Source organism: Schistocerca cancellata, chromosome 5 (assembly GCF_023864275.1).
Source record: "Schistocerca cancellata isolate TAMUIC-IGC-003103 chromosome 5, iqSchCanc2.1, whole genome shotgun sequence".
NCBI lineage: Eukaryota > Metazoa > Arthropoda > Insecta > Orthoptera > Acrididae > Schistocerca > Schistocerca cancellata.
Window position 1 is genome coordinate 95,934,776 of NC_064630.1, and position 21,691 is coordinate 95,956,466.

General features: G+C 39.5%; 2 protein-coding genes across 2 annotated transcripts in view; one reads left to right on the plus strand and one right to left on the minus strand.

The window, feature by feature from the left end:
• The window catches only part of LOC126188852 (inositol polyphosphate-4-phosphatase type I A), a 260,606-nt gene extending 252,237 nt beyond the window's left edge, over positions 1-8,369 (minus strand). The window contains exons 1-2 of the mRNA XM_049930493.1: positions 8,235-8,369; positions 8,004-8,137 (exon numbers count right to left, since the gene is read on the minus strand). Of these exons, the coding sequence (XP_049786450.1) occupies positions 8,004-8,121 (118 nt within the window). The 5' untranslated portion in view covers positions 8,122-8,137; positions 8,235-8,369. The remainder of the gene's footprint in view (positions 1-8,003; positions 8,138-8,234) is intronic.
• A 2,713-nt stretch (positions 8,370-11,082) lies between these two features.
• Positions 11,083-21,691, plus strand: part of LOC126188853 (ubiquitin carboxyl-terminal hydrolase isozyme L3) — a 32,470-nt gene continuing 21,861 nt past the window's right edge. Inside the window, exons 1-3 of the mRNA XM_049930494.1 lie at positions 11,083-11,243; positions 20,006-20,151; positions 20,228-20,369. Of these exons, the coding sequence (XP_049786451.1) occupies positions 11,133-11,243; positions 20,006-20,151; positions 20,228-20,369 (399 nt within the window). The 5' untranslated portion in view covers positions 11,083-11,132. The remainder of the gene's footprint in view (positions 11,244-20,005; positions 20,152-20,227; positions 20,370-21,691) is intronic.

A 21,691-nucleotide genomic window follows, 5' to 3' on the forward strand; every position in this document is an offset into this window, starting at 1 on the left:
TATGTCACACAAAAAGAATCAGTTTGTAGAAATAATGGTAAGTGCGAAAAACAACATTATTATAAAAGAAATATTGAAGTTGCTAATTCATGACTGTTTTATTGCCACTACATGTATTATATCATCCAGTTTCTTTGTTTTGAGTCATGTGTTCACTGAGCATGCAGTTCTCCGCTCTTGTACTGAGTTGTACCCAGAGTCAATTATTGGTTAAAAATTAAATTGTTGCAGTTTTTAACTATTCATTCCAAAACAAATGTAAGTCCCCTAATGTTACAATAATAATGTGAAATACTTTTCTAATGAAACAACGGGATAGAATGATTTTTTCATTATTTAATTATTTTTTAGGTTACACCAATCATCTTTTGAATTATGTATGACAAATATTGGTTTTATGACTGAAGCAGTATGGAAAGAACAAGTAGGCAGTGTTTCCTTGGACAGTATCTGCAAGATATATGTGATAACCTGACTTGTGTGAATGAACCGACCAGTGAAGAACAAAAACTTTTATTATGGCGACGTGACAGTCATTCATAATGTGATTTAATTGTTTTGTGTGTGTTAAACGCAAAGATAGGTACCTCTCTCTACATAAGAAAATTTGCTGTGATTCCTTCAAGCCCCATAAACGATCTGTTTCTTCTGGATTGCGTGAAATTAACTTAGAAAAAGCAAAGACCTTCCAAATTGGAGACTTTAGCGTTATTCCTGGGGAGAAAATGTGTCCAACCTGTATCAAACTTATTAATGAGAACAATCAACAGACTATATAAATGACAGTAATGTGAAGGTACGGACTCCTGAAAAATCTGTGCTCAATACTAGCTTAACTAGCTTAGGAGTATCTCCTGCAAAGCTGCATTCAGTTGCTTGGCATAGTCTGTATGCAGCAGCCAAACGAAAATTAGAATCAGGAGCTGGGGCTCTGAAAACTAAAATTTCACATACATATCAAGTTGAGCTGGTTGCCGATGCAAGCACTATCCCTGAAAGTGATTTAACAGAACTGGAAGAAAAGGCAAAACATCATGATGAACTCGTGGACAAAATCAAACCGAAAATTGAATATGCAAATAGGCTAATCGCGAAAAAATTCAGTTACTTACTCTTGTTCCGCCAACTTGGTCTTGACAGAAAGTTAGTAACGAATTTCAGGTTTCTGAATATTTGGTATGACAAGCAAGAGCTCTTTTAATGGAGAAGGGTCTTTTATTGATGTCTGAGGAGAAAAGAGGAAAGACATTGCCACATGATACAGTGTAAAAACCAAACAGTTTTTATTTGGATGATGACAACACAAGAATAATGCCTGGGAAAAAAGACAAAGTGAGCACCAGCAAAAATACCTATGAACAAAAGCGTCTTGTTATAAGTAATTTAACTGAACTGTATTCTCTCTATAAAAATAAGTATTCTGAAGACAAAGTAGGCTTCTCAAAATTTGCTTCTCTTCGACCAAAACAGCGGAAAGTTGCAGGATCATCAGGAACATATACCGTATGTCTGTGCTTTTGCCACCAAAATGTTATATTGCTTCTAAATTCCATTTCTATTAAAGAAACATACCAAGATCTAATTAAAATAATAACACGTGACATAAAAAACTGAGCCTGTATGCTTCATCTGTGTGAAAAATGCCCCACCAGTTGATTGCTTCAAACCCACTTAGAAAATGAAATAGAAGACTATGATCCTGATGAGATGGTTCAGTATGGTCAATGGGTATCAACTGATAGAATGACTAAGTGTTCAAATCACTTCTCTATGAGAATTCTGTGACACACTAATTAAGAAAATTGAAAAACTTACTCCACACTCTTATTTCTCAATCACAATTTGATTATCTGAAATGAAGAAGGAAACACTTGATGATCTGTGTTAATTTTAATGGACTTCAACAAAAATCTTAATTTTGTTGTTCATGATAAAGTACAGGGTACCACTGGAAAAACAGCAGCTGCACTCTTCACACTGTCCATTTGTTGTTGTTGTTGTTGTGGTCTTCAGTCCTGAGACTGGTTTGATGCAGCTCTCCATGCTACTCTATTCTGTGCAAGCTTCTTCATCTCCCAGTATCTACTGCAACCTACGTCCTTCTGAATCTGCTTAGTGTATTCATCTCTTGGTCTCCCTCTACGATTTTTACCCTCCACGCTGCCCTCCAATGCTAAATTTGTGATCCCTCGATGCCTCAGAACATGTCCTACCAACCGATCCCTTCTTCTAGTCAAGTTGTGCCACAAACTTCTCTTCTCCCCAATCCTATTCAACGCCTCCTCATTAGTTACGTGATCTACCCACCTTATCTTCAGCATTCTTCTGTAGCACCACATTTCGAAAGCTTCTATTCTCTTCTTGTCCAAACTAGTTATCGTCCATGTTTCACTTCCATACGTGGCTACACTCCATACATCTTGCACATGCTGAATATTTCGCTGATGGCTGTGCTGCATAATATAAAAACTAACAAGTTCAGAAATATCTGCTACCATGAACACAACTTAATCATAAAGTGCAGCTGGTCCTTTTTGCTACCAGCCATGGCAAATCTCCCTGTCATGGTATTGGTGGCACTGTTAAAAGATTTGTCACAAAAACAAGTTTACAAAGAGTTTATACAGATCAAATACTTACAGCTTCACAGATATTTGAATTCTGTCGTGAGAACCTACAAGGCATTTCAATTCCCTTTGTTTCAAAAGATGAAATGGTGCAAGTCAGACATTATCTTTCTCAGTGCTTCACAAGTGTAAAAACAATCCCTGGAACACGGTCTATGCATCACATTGTACCAATATCACAAACCAAAATTGGAGCAAAAAGGCTGAGCTGTTATACGGATTTTAGTATCGTGCATGATTTTTCAGGTGTACTTCCACCACTAATGCCAGAATGCACTGAGCAGCCCAAATGCTATGCTGCAGGTGCAATGACTCTTCTTGATATTTGGGAATTGCTGAGAAGGTGAATTGTGAAGAAGGAGATGTTACAGTAGGGTTCATGCATCCTCACAGACAATCCCCATCCTTCTATTGGCCTGATAATGATGTTTGTGATGTTTCTTTCTCTCATATTCTGTGTGAAGCTGATATCACCACAGTAACAGGCCGTACTTATTCTCTGATCAAAGAGACCTCAAAGTTGGTGGAAGAAAACTGGTTCTCATATAAAAAAATATTACCTAAGCATCAAAGTGTCTTGTGGCATGTGTAGTCCCGAATCAACTTGAATGCAGATTGCAGCACCAGCATTTTGTGCATTGTTGACAATATTGGCTTTTGACAAAATACTATGTATTTGTACATTGAGTTAATTTGGTTATGGCAGAGGTAAGAAAGTGTTCATATGTCATGTAATGTACAAGTTGCCCTTTATTTCATAATGAGTAATTTTGTTTCATATATTGCAATTTTTGTTCAATTTGGATAAAAGTTTATTATTTGTAGACCATTTTAATTTTTTCAGTGTTTTCCAGAGGGGGGCAATTGTCCAAAACTTTTTTCTGGATTTAACAGGAAAATTAAATAAAATCAATTTACAAAAATTTAATTGGATAATTCTAACATGTTTTCAGAAACTACATGTCCAAAAGGATAGTCATGGAAAAAACTGTCAGCATATCATTTCTTGTTTAAAAACTGCATCCAATTTTCAAATTCTTACAGTTTGCTTTGAAGTAACGCATTGCATCGAACTTGCAGCAATTGCTACCAACAGAATGTATATAAAGCAATAAAAATTGGCAAAAGTTCATGATATTAGATACAAAAGCAGTACACAAAATCTCTGTTCAAAACTAGATAATGGGTGTCATGGCCTGGTTGACCTGACATGGAATGGCCCAACTGCAAAGTTACCTCATGGTCTTAGGGCATATGGAGGTGTCGGAAAAATTGTATGTACACCCTGATTCAATGGCTAAGTCCTATCTTTCTTTCTCACGTTCTCTCTGACTGAATCTCATCCACCTTCAGAAGATGCTGCCAGTAATCCAGGCAGTGCATACAGTTCACCCAGAAATGAACAAAATCTTCCTATATGAACAACTGTGGTTTGGGCCTGCAATTGTATTTCAACATTAACTGAGAATGTTGATTCGACTACCTGACAAGGAAGTTGGTACCACGGAATGAATTTCTTAGTTTTCCCTTTGGCACTTTAAGTTTAATTAGCATTAACCATGGCCCCATGTGACATCTATGCAACGTGGCTTTTTTAATGTGGGTGCTTTCCTCTTGTTCTAAAGCCTTTGTATTCACTTTTTTGCATTTGATGCCAGATACTTTTTACAACCTTTTAGCAAAGTTCAGACAGAGAATGTATCCTCACCCAGAGTAGGTTGACATAATTCAAAAGGTGAGAGCATTTTCCAACCAAAAATAACTTCATAGGGCTAAAGGCCTGTGTTTTTAGTTAATTTTTGAGTTGTGTATGCACACAACAAATTGCAGGAGGGTATCCCAATTATGGCTACTATTAATGTAATAACTTAGTATTTTACACAATGTCCTGTGAACACTCTCCATTCTGTCATTTGCTTGTGCACGCAGCGTCTTCATGCGTAATGGTCGACATAACTGCTTCAATAGCTCTGACGAAGTTCATGCCCCGGTCAGTTGTTACAGCACGCAAAATTTAGATAACCATTGGTTTGTCAAAGCTTGCACAACTTTTTCTGCTTGTTGGTTTGGTATAGTGTTCAAGGCCAATTAATGTGACAAATGATGAATTATGGTCAGTAAAACAGTGTGCTGGAAAGTAATGGCTCCCAATTTGTTTTCTGCTCTCAGTATCAGTTGTGGCATTGTATGTTTTGTATATGGCTCCATTAACTTTTGCACTTCGCTGATCCAAATTGCAGCCTCAATGCTAGAGGGCTCTGAATTTTTTTGTGCAACTAGGCGGTTCACGAGAAACAGCTTGCTGTAATCTAGTTTCTCACCACACAAAACAAGAGATGAATGAAAGCTGTGTACGATGACAATTGTATCAACATCAGTAATGTGTAACATTGGATTGTCTGGGCTTTTAATGAAAGAAACAGTGGTGTTAATCTCAACATGTGTGACAGAGCTCAGAGTGGATGATCGTGATCGCTGACAGCATCCGATGAGACTCATCAGAACTGCGTTGAGGAACTTACCACAAAAAACTGCTGGATAACAAAAAGCACAGCTCCCATGTAAGTGTGGAATATCATAATTGCACATATATGCCATCACTGCAGAACTGCAGTACAGTAAACCGCGTGCATGGCAAGTGCATCGAATGTTCAATCCCAACATGAAATAGAGGATGCTGGGCATCTCTCGTCAATTTTTTTGCATTTTGAGTGTGAGGGCGACAGTTTTCTTAACAACGAACTGACAAGTGATGAATGTTTGGTTCACCATTTTGACCTTAAAAATAAGTGAGCAACAATATAGATCTTTTAGAAAGGATCACCAATGCCAAAAAAGTTCAGGGCTATGCTATCAGCAAGCAAAGTCAAGTTCACAGTGTTCTGGATTGTTCAAAGTTGGGTGCACTTGGAATTCACACCTAAATGCACCACCATAAACTCTGAAAGGTACTGAGACATCCTCAGAAAAGTGAAAGCATGAATTCAAAGAGTTCATCCACACACGAAGCACCCTCTCCTTCAGCAGCATGACAATGCCAGACTACACAAACCTCTGTGGCCATCAGTAATTGTTGCAACGAGGCAATCCAGTGCTCAAAGTATTGATGTCCAGCTACAATGGAATCATAGGCTTGCCTCAATACTTCACCCCGTAAACAGGCTGGTACAACTACGCAGCGACCACATGATATTTGCTTGTTAAGCACTCCATCATCAGAGTTGAACTACGCTCATTTTGCAGGCCAGTGACAATAGGGAATGGCAGCATGAGCTCTGCACAACTCTTCCGTGCTTACTCCAATGCATTCTATCTATGAAATTTTCTTGGATGATGCACTACCTCTAAATCAAATTCGTTTAGCTGTAAGGCCCATGAGGTTAAATGGCTCATTGGATCTTCTAGTTCCTAAAGCCACTTTAGTGCTGTGTGGTCTGTTCTGACAAAATGCCCCCCATACAGATAGCAATGGAAATAGGTGATTCCAAAAGCTAGCACTAGAATTTATTTTTCTGTAGTTGAATAATTTTTTTCCTGCTTTATTCATCTGTCTGGAGCATATGCTATAGTGTGTTCTATCCCATCCACCTCTGGGCTTAGGACATAGCCTAGAGTCTGACTGCACTAGTCACACAAGTTAAACTGTTTTCAATAGTCAGGAAAAACAAGGACAGGATCAGTGATCGATAATAAAAGCTTCATCATGATCCCAAGTCCAGCGAGATTTTATTCCTTTTTGTTAGCAAATGTTTTAGGGGGGTGTTGCTACCTCCGCAAATTTTGAAATGCATTTTCAACATAAATTGGCGATCCCAAGATATGGCACACTATGTTTACCGTATTAGGCATTGGAAAATCCTTTATGGCTTGCACAAGTTGTGGTTTGGTATGCACCCCATCCTGACCAATAATGTGGTCTAAAAAGTGTACCTACTGCAATGTGAAGTGACACTTTTCTGAGAGTCAGTCCTGCTGCATGCAACCATTCAAATACTTCTTTCAGACCCACTATGTGCTCCTGTATGTCCTTGGAGAATACTATTATGTCCTTTACATACAGCGAGCGTTGCTTTGGTTTCAGGCACTGCAGCATCGCGTCTAACAAGTGTTGGAAAGCCATCAATGCATTTTTTAAACTGAAAGGTATCCAATATTACTGAAAGCGACCAAGTGGGACCAACACCACTGTTTTAGGCTGATCTTCCACTACTATTTCCAATTGGCGACACCCGCTATGCAAACCAAAGGTCTACCGTGTCTGTGATACTGAGCATGAGGTAGGTGTCAAACTGTTCATTGGTTTAGAAATCTTTAATCACAATAGAACCTACAAGCACTTTTCCCATCTGAGGACTTCTTTGGCAAAATTATTACCAGTGCTGAGCAGGACAGTACTTTCTTCTATAGTTCCATCCCAAAGTTGTTGATCATCACACATTGTAAATAATGTGGCACTATGTATGGTTTTTTGTGTACAGGCAGCTTGTTCCCAGTGGAAATTCTGTGCTGCAGCAGAGGTGTAGGTGGCAATGGTCCAGTTAGGTTATATAACCCCACATACTTCTCCAATAACTTTTCTCCATATCCATGCTATCACTCCCTTTCAGATGCAACACCTTTCCTCTTAGTGAAATTAAATCACCAGCCTGTCCTGGCCTCTGAATACTGTACCTGTAATAGTCTCATAAATTTTAATCCTTGGACAGTTTTCTGCCAATAGTATTGTGATGCTTCAACACCTGATTGGGGTCCAGTACCATCAGAATGAATGAGATTCACCACTGTATAATGTTGCCACTAAAAGGGGTAAAACTGCAGATTTTAATGTTGAAAACTATGAAAATAGGTTGTCTGTGCTGTGAAACAAATTCCTGTTATGTGTAATCAAACGGACAATGAATCTATTGCAAAATCTGCAGGACAAGAACAATACGGATTTACGTCACACATAACGTACTTTTTCCCACTTCACCGAATGACAGATACCTCAACATAACTAGTATATCCAGAAGCGAACAGACAAAGTGATGTGCATATTTTCTTTTTCCATTTTTACACACTTTTTTGTGTGTCCACTACGGACGGTAGCAATTTCTTAACTAGTGAAAACACGCCATTAACAGATGGAAAATGTGTTTATTTTTTCATATTTACAAAATTATGACGAAATAATTTATTTTTCAATTAGTTTACCTTGTGTTTACAATTATGGGCCAACTGATAGGAAACAATGTCTTAACACATTAAACAATACGTGCCAAAAACACGGTACGAAATTGTTGCTCTATTTTCGTTATAAGGCTAGCTCTAGTAATTGTTACTATAACAATGAAGTAACCTCTAATGTATCAAAATTACAAGGAAAACTGAACTTACTTTCGGAACGCCGAAAGAAACCTTCCTGCCTTTCGCGCAGGAACAAAACACCTTCTTTGTCAAATTTCTGTGAAGGCTGCGTGGCTAATGTTGTCAGCTCCTGTTTGTTGAAACGCATCGCGATGACTGTGAGCCTGAGAAATGTACAAAACAGTCCACCGAACTGTGTGCCACCAAGCGCAATTCCAATACATTAATGGAAACCAAATTTTTTAAACAGCCCTATGATACCTTCAATGAAAGGTGAGAGCGGGTCATGGGATCTTCTGTGAAAAATCAGAAAAACTGCAATAGTGGGTTGGTGATCACACATCTATCACAAATAACGCGTGCACATAACTACTGCTAATACGCCATTATAAGTTGAAACAGACCACTCTGTCAGCTGGGCAAGAAGCGCGAAATTTAAAAATTATATGTCAGATTTATGTGAGCCTTTTCATAACAACTACGTCATTTTATTTTTTATGTAGAGCGTCAGAAACATGGTTCATGCGCTATTGACCAGGAAATATGAGTGTTGATAGGGCCGCATTGGAAATTTGGTCGCGATTTAAGTACATGCAGAGATTACAACAATTTTAAACTATTTACTACTACAAAAGTAATTCGCAATTCCGTGTATGTTAACTGTGTGACGGATCTATTTCCACAGACATAAAAACTTGATGGCTAAAGTTTTATGGTAACAAAGGTCAACATATTGTTGATAGTAACTTTTCGTTGTATTTTAGTGTGATTAATTTTTCTTCAGTTAATTTCGAATCAAAGAACAGGTGACCAATTTTGACAAATAATGCGTCATAATTGTCTTTACGTAAATTTCGTGAATCTCCTTGTACTATTGACTCCTCTTTGGACGTTGGATCAATGACAATGTGTGACGTCAACCCCAACGAAAGCCACCAATGCAGTGAGAGGACGCTGTTCGTAAGTTGTTTGTCACCGGCTCGGAGTCAGTATTGAACAGGTTCCCCTAGAAGTTGCAGGGTTGTTCTGTGTGCTGGTGTCGTTTGTTGTGAGCTGTCATTAATAATGGCGTGGGTTCCCTTAGAATCAAATCCTGATGTAAGTATATCAGCATCTGTCTGATAACAAATTATTTCATACACTTTTCACTTATGGAGAATTTTTTTTTGTTCTAGGTGATGAATAAGGTAAGTTTCCAACCCCCGTACTGTTGTAAGTAAATTGCGCATGTCGCCGATGCTGATCTGGTAAGTTCATGTAGATTGGGTTAAGTTCGAAACCAGTTGCTTTAACAGTACTGATATTTACGAAAAATGGTGGTATCACGAAAAGTTCTACCGGCAAGCAAATCTTTAGTACTGAAAATAGTTTTTCACAACTATGTTCGGAATAGGAAAATCGATTAGGCCTACTGTTGCGTGACAGGAAGAAGTATTTCACATCATCATTGGTTGTGGAGTATAGTGAAAGTTTGTGTAATGAATCATTAATACCATACATCTAAACTACTATCTTCTATACCTAATAATTTTCTGTGGGAATGGTATGAAATTGGAAATAAAGATGTGTGTGCGGTAGTGTGTAGTTAGTGAAACATTTGTAATGTACAAATCTATTATGCGGGTGCCCACTAAATGTTCGTGTTTTTCAGAAATCTTAGCTTTCGAATAGTAATAAATAAAATTGCTTTAAGGAATAACTGCAGTGCGCAACACACTTTGTTGTAGTGGGTACTACATTCCAGTATTGTTTATGTAATACTTGCCGATGTCTTTTAATGAATTTTACGTCTGCTTGAAGGTTTACTTAGGATTAATGTGCTGCAGCGACGCAATCTGAAACCAGTAACCAATCAGCCTGCACCGTCGCAGTTCACTTCCATGTTGACCTGATATGGACAATGCATAAGACACTACTCCAGTTTCCATTTGATTCAACTACTGTTGGCGGGGCGAGTGTTGTCTTTGTTCCTGCACTACATTAGCAGTAGTTTAAGATAACGTCAAGAGATAAGAGGAACTGCCTGAGTATTTCAGGTAGAAGATAAATTAATTGTGATGGGTGACCATAATTTGGCAGTGGGAATAGAAGGAAAACTAGTAGGTGAGTATGGAATGGGGAAATGGTATGAAAGAGAAAGCTGTCCTGTAGAATTTTCCATATAGCACAAGACATTTGCTGTCAGATGTCGACCCTGACAAACATATATTGGTTATAGACTGTAGATTAAAACTGAAGCAATCACAGAAAGGTAGGAAATTGAGATGGGACTGTGGTAAATTGATGTAACCAGAGGTTACAGAATTTTTGTGGGAGCATCAGGGAACAATTGGTGAGAACAGGGGAAAGGAATGCTCAAGACAAATGGGTAGTTTTGAGAGAAGAAATAGTAAAGGCAACATAAGACTGAAACTGAAAAGGCCTAGTAGAAGTCTAAGATACCACGGGAGATTTAATTGATGGAAGACAGAAATATAAAAATGCAAAGAATGAAGCATGCAAAAGGGAATACAAATCTCTAAAACAAGATTGATAAGTGCCCAATGGTTAAGCAGGACTGGCTAGAGGACAAGTGTAAGGACTTCAAAGCATATTATTCTAGGGGAAAGATAGATGCTACCTACAGAAAACCAGACTCTTGGAGAAAATAGAGAAGAATAACAAGTGCACGGATGAAAAACCAGACCTAAACCAAGAAGGGAAAGCAGAAATGTGGAAGGAATACAGTTTCTATACAAGGGAGATGCAATTGTGGGGCAGTATTATGGAAATGGAGGTGGATGTGGATGAAATGGGAGATGTGATACTGTGTGAAGAATTTGACAGAACACTTGAAAGATATAATAGAAACATGGCCCTGTCAACTGTTCAGTCTGGTGTGTGAGATAAGAGACAAGTGAAATACCCTCAGACATTAAAGGAGAATGTAATAATTCCCATTCCAAAGTAAGCAGGTGTGTCGGTATTACTGGATGATCAGTTTACTAAGTCATGGTTGCAAAATACTACAACAAATTCCAGTGTCTTGGGCCGGAATGCTGAATTATTTAGCTAAGTTAGCTGCCAAAATTTGCTTGGCCATGTTTCTTTCATAGGGAGGGGATCTGGAAATACTAGATATTAACCATCTTCTTGTTTCAGTATTTGCAGAAACTGGGCATGCCTTCAAAATGGCAGATGGTTGATGTACTTGGGTTGGATCCAGAGTTGCTACCCTCTGTGCCACGCCCTGCTCTTGCCATTATTCTACTGTTTCCTACATCACCAAAGGTAATTAGAATAAGTTGAATTGTTCAATGGTTTTTCTGATGTTTAGTTATGAACATATCAGTTTTTATAGAACTATTATTGCTACTTCATTATAAAGGCTACTGTTGGCCTTGGGTTTCACTGCTACATTAAAATTGGATTTAGTGGTACCTTTTTAAGAACTTTTTCACTCAAAAAAGTAAATCAGTGTGAATTTGCATTAGTTATCAAAAGTTACATTTCAGATCATAAGATTATGTATTTTCCTGTCTTCTTCAAAGTTGTAAATCTGGTTATTCAGCCACATCTACTAGTGAATGAATGTTAACAAATGTTGATTATGGGTCAGTGGCCTTCATCCCCAACCATAATAAAGCCAGCTATCTTGGGGTATTACATATTTAGTTTGATTAATAGGAAACACCATTGAAACTGGAAGAAAAGCAAGGAAGCATTAGTTTTAACGTCCTATTGACAACAATGTCTTTAGATAAAGCAGAAGCTTGACTTAATATAGGATGGGGAAGGAAACTGTCCCTGCTCATTTCAAAGGAACCACCCTGGCATTTGCCTGGAGCAATTAAATTTAATTTAAACTTCCAAAGGCAATAATGTTGGGCTGTCATTTTGTGACAATATTAACCTGTTATCTTGTACCAATAAGATACTTCCTGCATGCCTTTTAAGTATGTTCCCTACTTAGTTCCCCTGTATTACCTACATTTATAAAACATGAAAGGGAATCCATAACCTAACAAAAATGAGATAGATCTATCTGAAAGCTGTAACTTTTAACCCTTGGGGTGCTATGGGCTGAATAGTTGCAGCTTCGAAGTGGGTGGTTTGACAGCTGAAGAGGTGATGGATAGGGGGACTGTGGTGTTGACAGATGGACAGTAAAGAATAAAATTTGAGTTTCTTCAGTTGCTGAACAGCTGAATTCCAAATTTGACTAAGATTAATTAGCTGTTAATCATCAAAATTGAACAGGAGATATACCATCATAAGCCCTCCAAAAGGATTGGATGGTACTTAAATGGTATTGAAGCAGATGGGTAGGGTCAAATGAAATTAGTCAGGTTCTCTGGAGGGCAATTGGAGCTAAGCTACTTAGTGTCAAAAATAGTCACTACATGATCTTCAGAATGCTGATAAAATCTGTAGTCACAAAAATTAGATTTTCAGAAACATGAAAAAGTACAGGGCAAGGCCTAAAATAATGCAAGAAATTTGTGGAAGGGAATTTGGCACAGGTTAGCCTTTGCTCTTAAAATCCCAGGTTTTTCAAGTATATCTAATTTTCCAGTCCTTCTGGTTAAACCTGTAAGTAGTGCACACCGAGGTTATCTGGTTTTGTTAAAGTGACAATGATTTTTGTGCTTATTATTTGCTGAATAAATGTGGAAGTTTGTGTTATGAGGACCCATATTAACAAAGTCCTGTGAGGTAGTTACTGTATAGCAGTCAAGATTTGAGATATGCTTGAACAAGAACTTACATAAAGTTTGTGAACTGACACTGCAGAACGGATTGACTATTCTATTTACATATTATTCTTAGTTATTCTGAAATATACTGCAGAAAATGGGAGAGTATTCAGAGTAAAAACCCTCTGAGTGCCATGTACCAGGTATTGTTCTTATGGTGAAGAGAGCAGTGCACAGTTCTCACAAAAGGCCCTGAATGTGATATTTCAAAGAGCTTTCATCTCTCACTGTCAAAATTTAATTTTAAAATTGTCACCTCACTGGTGTGCTCAATGTGAGAAGTCACTTTTACTAGTTCTTTGTGTCAGAAACTATGCACACTGTAGTTGGTTACAGTTCTGGCAAAGAGTTTTCTGTAACACACAAACTAATGTTGTCCTCACTAAATTATTTCACTTCTTCTGCAATGACTTTGGATCACCTTGATTGCTTAGTGACAGATCTTGCATATGTATTAAGATAAGCAACTGATCCAAAACAGACCCATGTTGTTCTGCCATTTTCCAATTAGATATAAGTTTGTTCCCTGATCTTTTTTGCTTGTGGACAACTTTGTTTTGTATTTCCTATGTATGAAATTAACTGTTCTTCGGCTGTTACACTAATTCTGTAAAGTTCAAACTTGCACAAGAGTATTGTTGTCAACAAATTAAGTGCATTTGTTAAATTAAGAGAACTGCTGCCACAAACTGAAGATTTAGCACTGGCAGTGACTTATGCTCAAGAATTGCATTTTTAATGCTCATTCTGTGAAGCCAGACTGCAGGCCTAACAGCAAAATGTGTGATCTACATCTACATCTACATTGATACTCCGCAAGCCACCCAACGGTGTGTGGCGGAGGGCACTTTACGTGCCACTGTCATTACCTCCCTTTCCTGTTCCAGTCGCGTATGGTTCGCGGGAAAACGACTGTCTGAAAGCCTCCGTGCGCGCTCTAATCTCTCTAATTTTACATTCGTGATCTCCTCGGGAAGTATAAGTAGGGGGAAGCAATATATTCGATACCTCATCCAGAAACGCACCCTCTCGAAACCTGGCGAGCAAGCTACACCGCGATGCAGAGCGCCTCTCTTGCAGAGTCTGCCACTTGAGCTTATTAAACATCTCCGTAACGCTATCACGGTTACCAAATAACCCAGTGACGAAACGCGCCGCTCTTCTTTGGATCTTCTCTATCTCCTCCGTCAACCCGACCTGGTACGGATCCCACACTGATGAGCAATACTCAAGTATAGGTCGAACGAGTGTTTTGTAAGCCACCTCCTTTGTTGATGGACTACATTTTCTAAGCACTCTCCCAATGAATCTCAACCTGGTACCCGCCTTACCAACAATTAGTTTTATATGATCATTCCACTTCAAATCGTTCCGTACGCATACTCCCAGATATTTTACAGAAGTAACTGCTACCAGTGTTTGTTCCGCTATCATATAATCATACAATAAAGGATCCTTCTTTCTATGTATTCGCAATACATTACATTTGTCTATGTTAAGGGTCAGTTGCCACTCCCTGCACCAAGTGCCTATCCACTGCAGATCTTCCTGTATTTCGCTACAATTTTCTAAAGCAGCAACTTCTCTGTATACTACAGCATCATCCGCGAAAAGCCGCATGGAACTTCCGACACTATCTACTAAGTCATTTATATATATTGTGAAAAGCAATGGTCCCATAACACTCCCCTGTGGCACGCCAGAGGTTACTTTAACGTCTGTAGACGTCTCTCCATTGATAACAACATGCTGTGTTCTGTTTGCTAAAAACTCTTCAATCCAGCCACACAGCTGGTCTGATATTCCGTAGGCTCTTACTTTGTTTATCAGGCGACAGTGCGGAACTGTATCGAACGCCTTCCGGAAGTCAAGAAAAATAGCATCTACCTGGGAGCCTGTATCTAATATTTTCTGGGTCTCATGAACAAATAAGGCGAGTTGGGTCTCACACGATCGCTGTTTCCGGAATCCATGTTGATTCCTACATAGTAGATTCTGGGTTTCCAGAAATGACATGATACGCGAGCAAAAAACATGTTCTAAAATTCTACAAGAGATCGACGTAAGAGATATAGGTCTATAGTTTTGCGCATCTGCTCGACGACCCTTCTTGAAGACTGGGACTATCTGTGCTCTTTTCCAATCATTTGGAACCCTCCGTTCCTCTAGAGACTTGCGGTACACGGCTGTTAGAAGGGGGGCAAGTTCTTTCGCGTACTCTGTGTAGAATCGAATTGGCATCCCGTCAGGTCCAGTGGACTTTCCTCTATTGAGTGATTCCAGTTGCTTTTCTATTCCTTGGACACTTATTTCGATGTCAGCCATTTTTTCGTTTGTGCGAGGATTTAGAGAAGGAACTGCAGTGCGGTCTTCCTCTGTGAAACAGCTTTGGAAAAAGGTGTTTAGTATTTCAGCTTTACGCGTGTCATCCTCTGTTTCAATGCCATCATCATCCCGTAGTGTCTGGATATGCTGTTTCGAGCCACTTACTGATTTAACGTACGACCAGAACTTCCTAGGATTTTCTGTCAAGTCGGTACATAGAATTTTACTTTCGAATTCACTGAACGCTTCACGCATAGCCCTCCTTACGCTAACTTTGACATCGTTTAACTTCTGTTTGTCTGAGAGGTTTTGGCTGCGTTTAAACTTGGAGTGGAGCTCTCTTTGCTTTCGCAGTAGTTTCCTAACATTGTTGTTGTACCACGGTGGGTTTTTCCCGTCCCTCACAGTTTTACTCGGCACGTACCTGTCTAAAACGCATTTTACGATTGCCTTGAACTTTTTCCATAAACACTCAACATTGTCAGTGTCGGAACAGAAATTTTCGTTTTGATCTGTTAGGTAGTCTGAAATCTGCCTTCTATTACTCTTGCTAAACAGATAAACCTTCCTCCCTTTTTTTATATTCCTATTAACTTCCATATTCAGGGATGCTGCAACGGCCTTATGATCACTGATTCCCTGTTCTGTACATACAGATTCGAAAAGTTCGGGTCTGTTTGTTATCAGTAGGTCCAATATGTTATCTCCACGAGTCGGTTCTCTGTTTAATTGCTCGAGGTAATTTTCGGATAGTGCACTCAGTATAATGTCACTCGATGCTCTGTCCCTACCACCCGTCCTAAACATCTGAGTGTCCCAATCTATATCTGGTAAATTGAAATCTCCACCTAAGACTATAACATGCTGAGAAAATTTATGTGAAATGTATTCCAAATTTCCTCTCAGTTGTTCTGCCACTAATGCTGCTGAGTCGGGAGGTCGGTAAAAGGAGCCAATTATTAACCTAGTTCGGTTGTTTAGTGTAACCTCCACCCATAATAATTCACAGGAAGTATCCACTTCTACTTCACTACAGGATAAACTACTACTAACAGCGATGAACACTCCACCACCGGTTGCATGCAATCTATCCTTTCTAAACACCGTCTGTACCTTTGTAAAAATTTCGGCAGAATTTATCTCTGGCTTAAGCCAGCTTTCTGTACCTATAACAATTTCAGCTTCGGTGCTTTCTATCAGCGCTTGAAGTTCCGGTACTTTACCAACGCAGCTTCGACAGTTGACAATTACAATACCGATTGCTGCTTGGTCCCCGCATGTCCTGACTTTGCCCCGCACCCGTTGAGGCTGTTGCCCTTTCTGTACTTGCCCAAGGCCATCTAACCTAAAAAACCGCCCAGCCCACGCCACACAACCCCTGCTACCCGTGTAGCCGCTTGTTGCGTGTAGTGGACTCCTGACCTATCCAGCGGAACCCGAAACCCCACCACCCTATGGCGCAAGTCGAGGAATCTGCAGCCCACACGGTCGCAGAACCGTCTCAGCCTCTGATTCAGACCCTCCACTCTGCTCTGTACCAAAGGTCCGCAGTCAGTCCTGTCGACGATGCTGCAGATGGTGAGCTCTGCTTTCATCCCGCTAGCGAGACTGACAGTCTTCACCAAATCAGATAGCCGCCGGAAGCCAGAGAGGATTTCCTCCGATCCATAGCGACACACATCATTGGTGCCGACATGAGCGACCACCTGCAGATGGGTGCACCCTGTACCCTTCATGGCATCCGGAAGGACCCTTTCCACATCTGGAATGACTCCCCCCGGTATGCACACGGAGTGCACATTGGTTTTCTTCCCCTCTCTTGCTGCCATTTCCCTAAGGGGCCCCATTACGCGCCTGACGTTGGAGCTCCCAACTACCAGTAAGCCCACCCTCTGCGACTGCCCGGATCTTGCAGACTGAGGGGCAACCTCTGGAACAGGACAAGCAGCCATGTCAGGCCGAAGATCAGTATCAGCCTGAGACAGAGCCTGAAACCGGTTCGTCAGACAAACTGGAGAGGCCTTCCGTTCAGCCCTCCGGAATGTCTTTCGCCCCCTGCCACACCTTGAAACGACCTCCCACTCTACCACAGGTGAGGGATCAGCCTCAATGCGGGCAGTATCCCGGGCAACCACAGTCGTAGTCCGATCAGGGGATGCGTGAGACGAGCTGGCCGTCCCCGACAAACCCCCATCCCGACCCCCACAGTGATGCCCATTGGCAACAGCCTCAAGCTGTGTGACCGAAGCCAACACTGCCTGAAGCTGGGAGCGAAGGGATGCCAACTCAGCCTGCATCCGAACACAGCAGTTGCAGTCCCTATCCATGCTAAAAACTGTTTTGCTAAGAACGTCTGAACTAATCTACAGAGAGCGTAAACAAATCGACAAAATTTAAACGGTTATTAAAATACAAGATTGCCTAGTAAATGCAGTAATGCGCACTGCTGACACTGCTCGGCGGCGGAAGGAGACTAAGCGAAATTACACTATTCAGGTATTAAAACACGATGCTACAACTCTCAAATACTATAATACGCCCGAAATTTATGAATTAAACAATGCAAGAACCAAAAACACGCAAAGAAATTAAGAATTAAACTATGTAACAAATGAGTGAGCTAGGAGTATACGACTTGCTGCTCAGCTGCTTATCCACCGGCGGCAGGGAGCACACTGACTGCGACCAACCGACACTGGCCGTTCAAAACAAAACAGTAGACAAACGACTACGCGAATTTACACTATTCAGGTACTAAAACGCGATGCTACAACTCTCAAATACTATAATACGCTCGAAATTTATGAATTAAACAATGCAAGTACCAAAAACACACAAAGAAATTAAGAATTAAACTATGTAACAAATGAGTGAGCTAGGAGTATACGACTTGCTGCTCAGCTGCTTATCCACCGGCGGCAGGGAGCACACTGTTACATATTCTCAAAACTTTGGAAATAATGGCACCAAAAATATTAACCTGTAATTGTTTCGGAGCCTAGTGACTGAGCAGGGAAGGTGTGAGACTGTATTATTACAGGAAGTGACTGGGACCAACAATAAGAAATATGACGTAATTCAAACATACACAGCAGGTGAAGAAACAACTGAAAAACATACTGTGGCTAAAACAGTTGTAAAATAGGCCTAATTAAATGCTTCCAATAGCCTAACAGTGAGTCAGAGGAATGGAAAATGAAACATTGTGGTTGTAATACTGTTAAAGAAGATAAAGGTAAAAACTTCCTGGCAGATGAAACTTTGTGCCAAACTGGGACTTGGGCATGGGACTTTTGTTTGCCCTCAGAATTGAGAACAGTGAGTCACACTTTTGTAGCTCAGTTGGTAGAGCACTTGTCCAGTAAAACAAAAATCAAAGTTTGAGTCCTGGTCCAGCACAGTTTTAATTTGCTAGGAAGTTTTGTATCCAAGCACACTGTTACAAAGTGAAACTGCGTTCTGGAAGAGAAACATCAATATTGGGGTGTAAGGTCAGATAAGATAGGAAGATCTACATGTGTACTCTGCGAACTACTGAGGTGTGTGGCAGAGGGTACATTCCGTTGTAGCAGTTTTTAAGATTTCTTCCTGTTGCATTCACATATGGAGTGCAAGAATAATGTATATTTGAATGCATGTGTGTGTGCTCAGTAATTAATCTTATTCTCAATCCCTATGTGATTGAATTCTTGAAACTTTGTTAATTACTTTCTTACAATAATTGACATAAGTGTTGGTCTTCCAGTTCAGTTCCTACAGCATCTGTCTCCCATGAACCAAAGAAACTTGTGACCACTTATGCTGTCCTTCTCTGTGTACATTAAATATCTTCTGCTAGTCCTATCTGGTTCAGGTTCCCCACAATTGAGCAATATTCTAGAAATAGTTGCAGAAGTGATTTGGAAGTAATGACCTTTGTTAACTGATGGCATGTCCCCAGTATTCTACCAGTAATGTTATGTCTACACCTGCTTTATCCATGACTGAGCCTATGTGATAATTCCATTTCATATCCCTACAAAGTGTTACCCCAAGGTATTTGTATGAGTTTGCTGATTCCAGCTGTGACTCATTGATGTTATAATCATAGGATACTATTTTTTGTGAGGTGCAGTATTTCACATTTCACCAGTCTCTGCATCATGTTGAAATCTTACCAATATCTGACTGAATGTTTATGCAGCTTGTTTCAGGTAGTACTTCATTATGGATAACTGCATTATCTGCAAAAGGCCTTGATTTTACTATTAATATTGTCTGCGAATTGAAAAATTTCCACACCAGATTGGTGGACTGACAGCTTTCACAATTTTTCTCCTGTCATGCCTCTGCTGAGTGATACCTATTTAATTAGAATGGGTATTATTGAAAGTTTTTAGGAGACTATAGTGGTTTTGAATTCTTTAAAAATACAATAAAACTAAAGTATATCCTTTTAGATTTGCTTCAATGTTTTTATATTGCCATTGGACATTGCGGAGTCTTCTGGATTAACTAATAATTTCTCATGAAGGACAGGACAATGCTCTTAACCAACTGTATGCTTTTATTTTGAAAATTTGTTGTTGAAATCGTGAAGTCTATAAATATTTTTTCACCTGCTAAAGCACTCAGCTGTATTTCAGAATGGACTTGATAACTTTAACTGAAAAGTGATGTTCTTTGTATAAGTATTCCACTATAGTGAGGTGATGTTGTGATTAGTGTTTTAATCTTTTGCTAAGAATGGTGTTTAATCCCATTTTAGGTTGTCTGTAATGGCCCAAATGTGTATCAAACAACTGTGGTGTATATATACATCTTCCTTCATTCTTCCTGTACTTGATTTAGTATCAAGTCATTGGCATTTCAATGGATCTTCCTTCTAAAAAGGTGTACTTTGTTAATAAACTGTACAGTTGAGTAAAATGTGATTTTTCCTTGTATAGTAAATAGATATAGGTGGTTTCATCAGATTCTTTTTGTTTCTAGTATGAGGAACATAAGACTCAGCAGGAGGAAGAAGTTAAGGAGAAAGGACAAACTGTTTCTGAAAATGTATTTTATTTGAAACAAGTTGTTGAAAATGCATGTGGTACAATTGCTCTCATCCACAGTGTTGCAAACAACACTGATAAGTAAGTACAATTTTTTGTAATACATGAAGCTCTAAATTTTTCTGACAGTGTAAACTTATGCTATGTTATCTTGCAGGATCCAGTTGGGTGATGGCCATCTGAAACAATTCTTGGAAGATGCTCAAGCCCTTAATCCTGATGAACGTGGTGAACTCTTGCAGAAGGCAGATGGAATAATTAACACACACAAGCAGCTTGCTTTAGAAGGCCAGACTGAGGTAGAGGAAGTAGACAACATTAATTTGTGTAGCTGTTAAATGTCAATGCTTACAAATGTGTAGATAATACTTATTGCCATTCAGTGGCAACTGATGCTGTGTAACACAGCTGATGCTGTATGGTAACTTTTAATCACAAAGCTTGAAGGTCCTCTCTTGAAAAACGAAGGATTGAAAAATTTCTTTGGCAAAGAACGAAACAAACTTAAAGCAAAATGTTGAACAACCCCTCCTTCATTTGAGTTAAATTCTACTTCATTACTTGCTGTTAATTAATTTTCCATGTATTGTCTGAAAAAACTTACCTACTGCTTACCTTTTTTAACCCTAGAACACTGGGAGGGGGGTGGGGTTGTTACATTGCTACTAAACCATTGTATAAGTACAAAATGTTTGTTTTCATACCCTACTGCAGTTGTAAATTTTGTGTGGTTTTAGTAGTAAGCTAGGGTAAAACATGTAAGAAACTGAATGTATCAGAATTAGGAATTGGAGTCATCAGTGAGAGGGAAACAGCAATGAGCAGATAGCCAAATCTTGAGGAATCTTGCTTTACTTCAACATCACTCAGCAACTGAGAATGCTTGGCCTAGGTGGCAGTATGTCATTGATGTAGTGGTTCATGAACTGAAGACTGTGTGGTCCAGGGCTTGTGTGAAAGCCATTAAAAGTGTGGTAAGATGAAATAGTATCGCACAATACTAATAGTAAGACATCAGTATATTCCTTTGATTCGACAGCTAACAATACAGTCCAGTATCTGCACTCATTTGGCCCCATGAAATTTCGGTGGCAACTCTTCTGTGTTTCTGGGAGCAATAAGTTAAAATAATTTCTCACTATTTCCTGCCAGGAAAATGTCAAATGTCACCATCTTTCTATGGTGAGAAGCAGTCAATCCTTTCCACAATATTGTTAATAATAGATTCATAGAACATCAGTAAGATGTAGGATATGTGGTTTCCATCAGTCTTCAGCTGACTCTGAAAAAGACAGTCCTAAATCTCCCTTGTTCTAGACCTCCTACAGAAACAGGTCAGAGCTACCAGTGCTCAGGAAGCAGTTTTCAAAGCCTGATCCCTCAAATAGGTGCAAACATAGAATACGTCTGCCTTCCTAACGCATAATGGAAATTAGTTTTCTGACTTGTATGTCCACATATTAATCACTCTTTGGCAGTTTATTCGTAGGTTGTACCTTTCAATGAATCTGACTGGCTCAGTGCAGACATTGATCTGACTTGGAAACATGAATGTACTTCAACCTGGCTTTCCAAAATTCACTAAACTGTTGACATACTTAACTGTAGATGGTGTCTTACT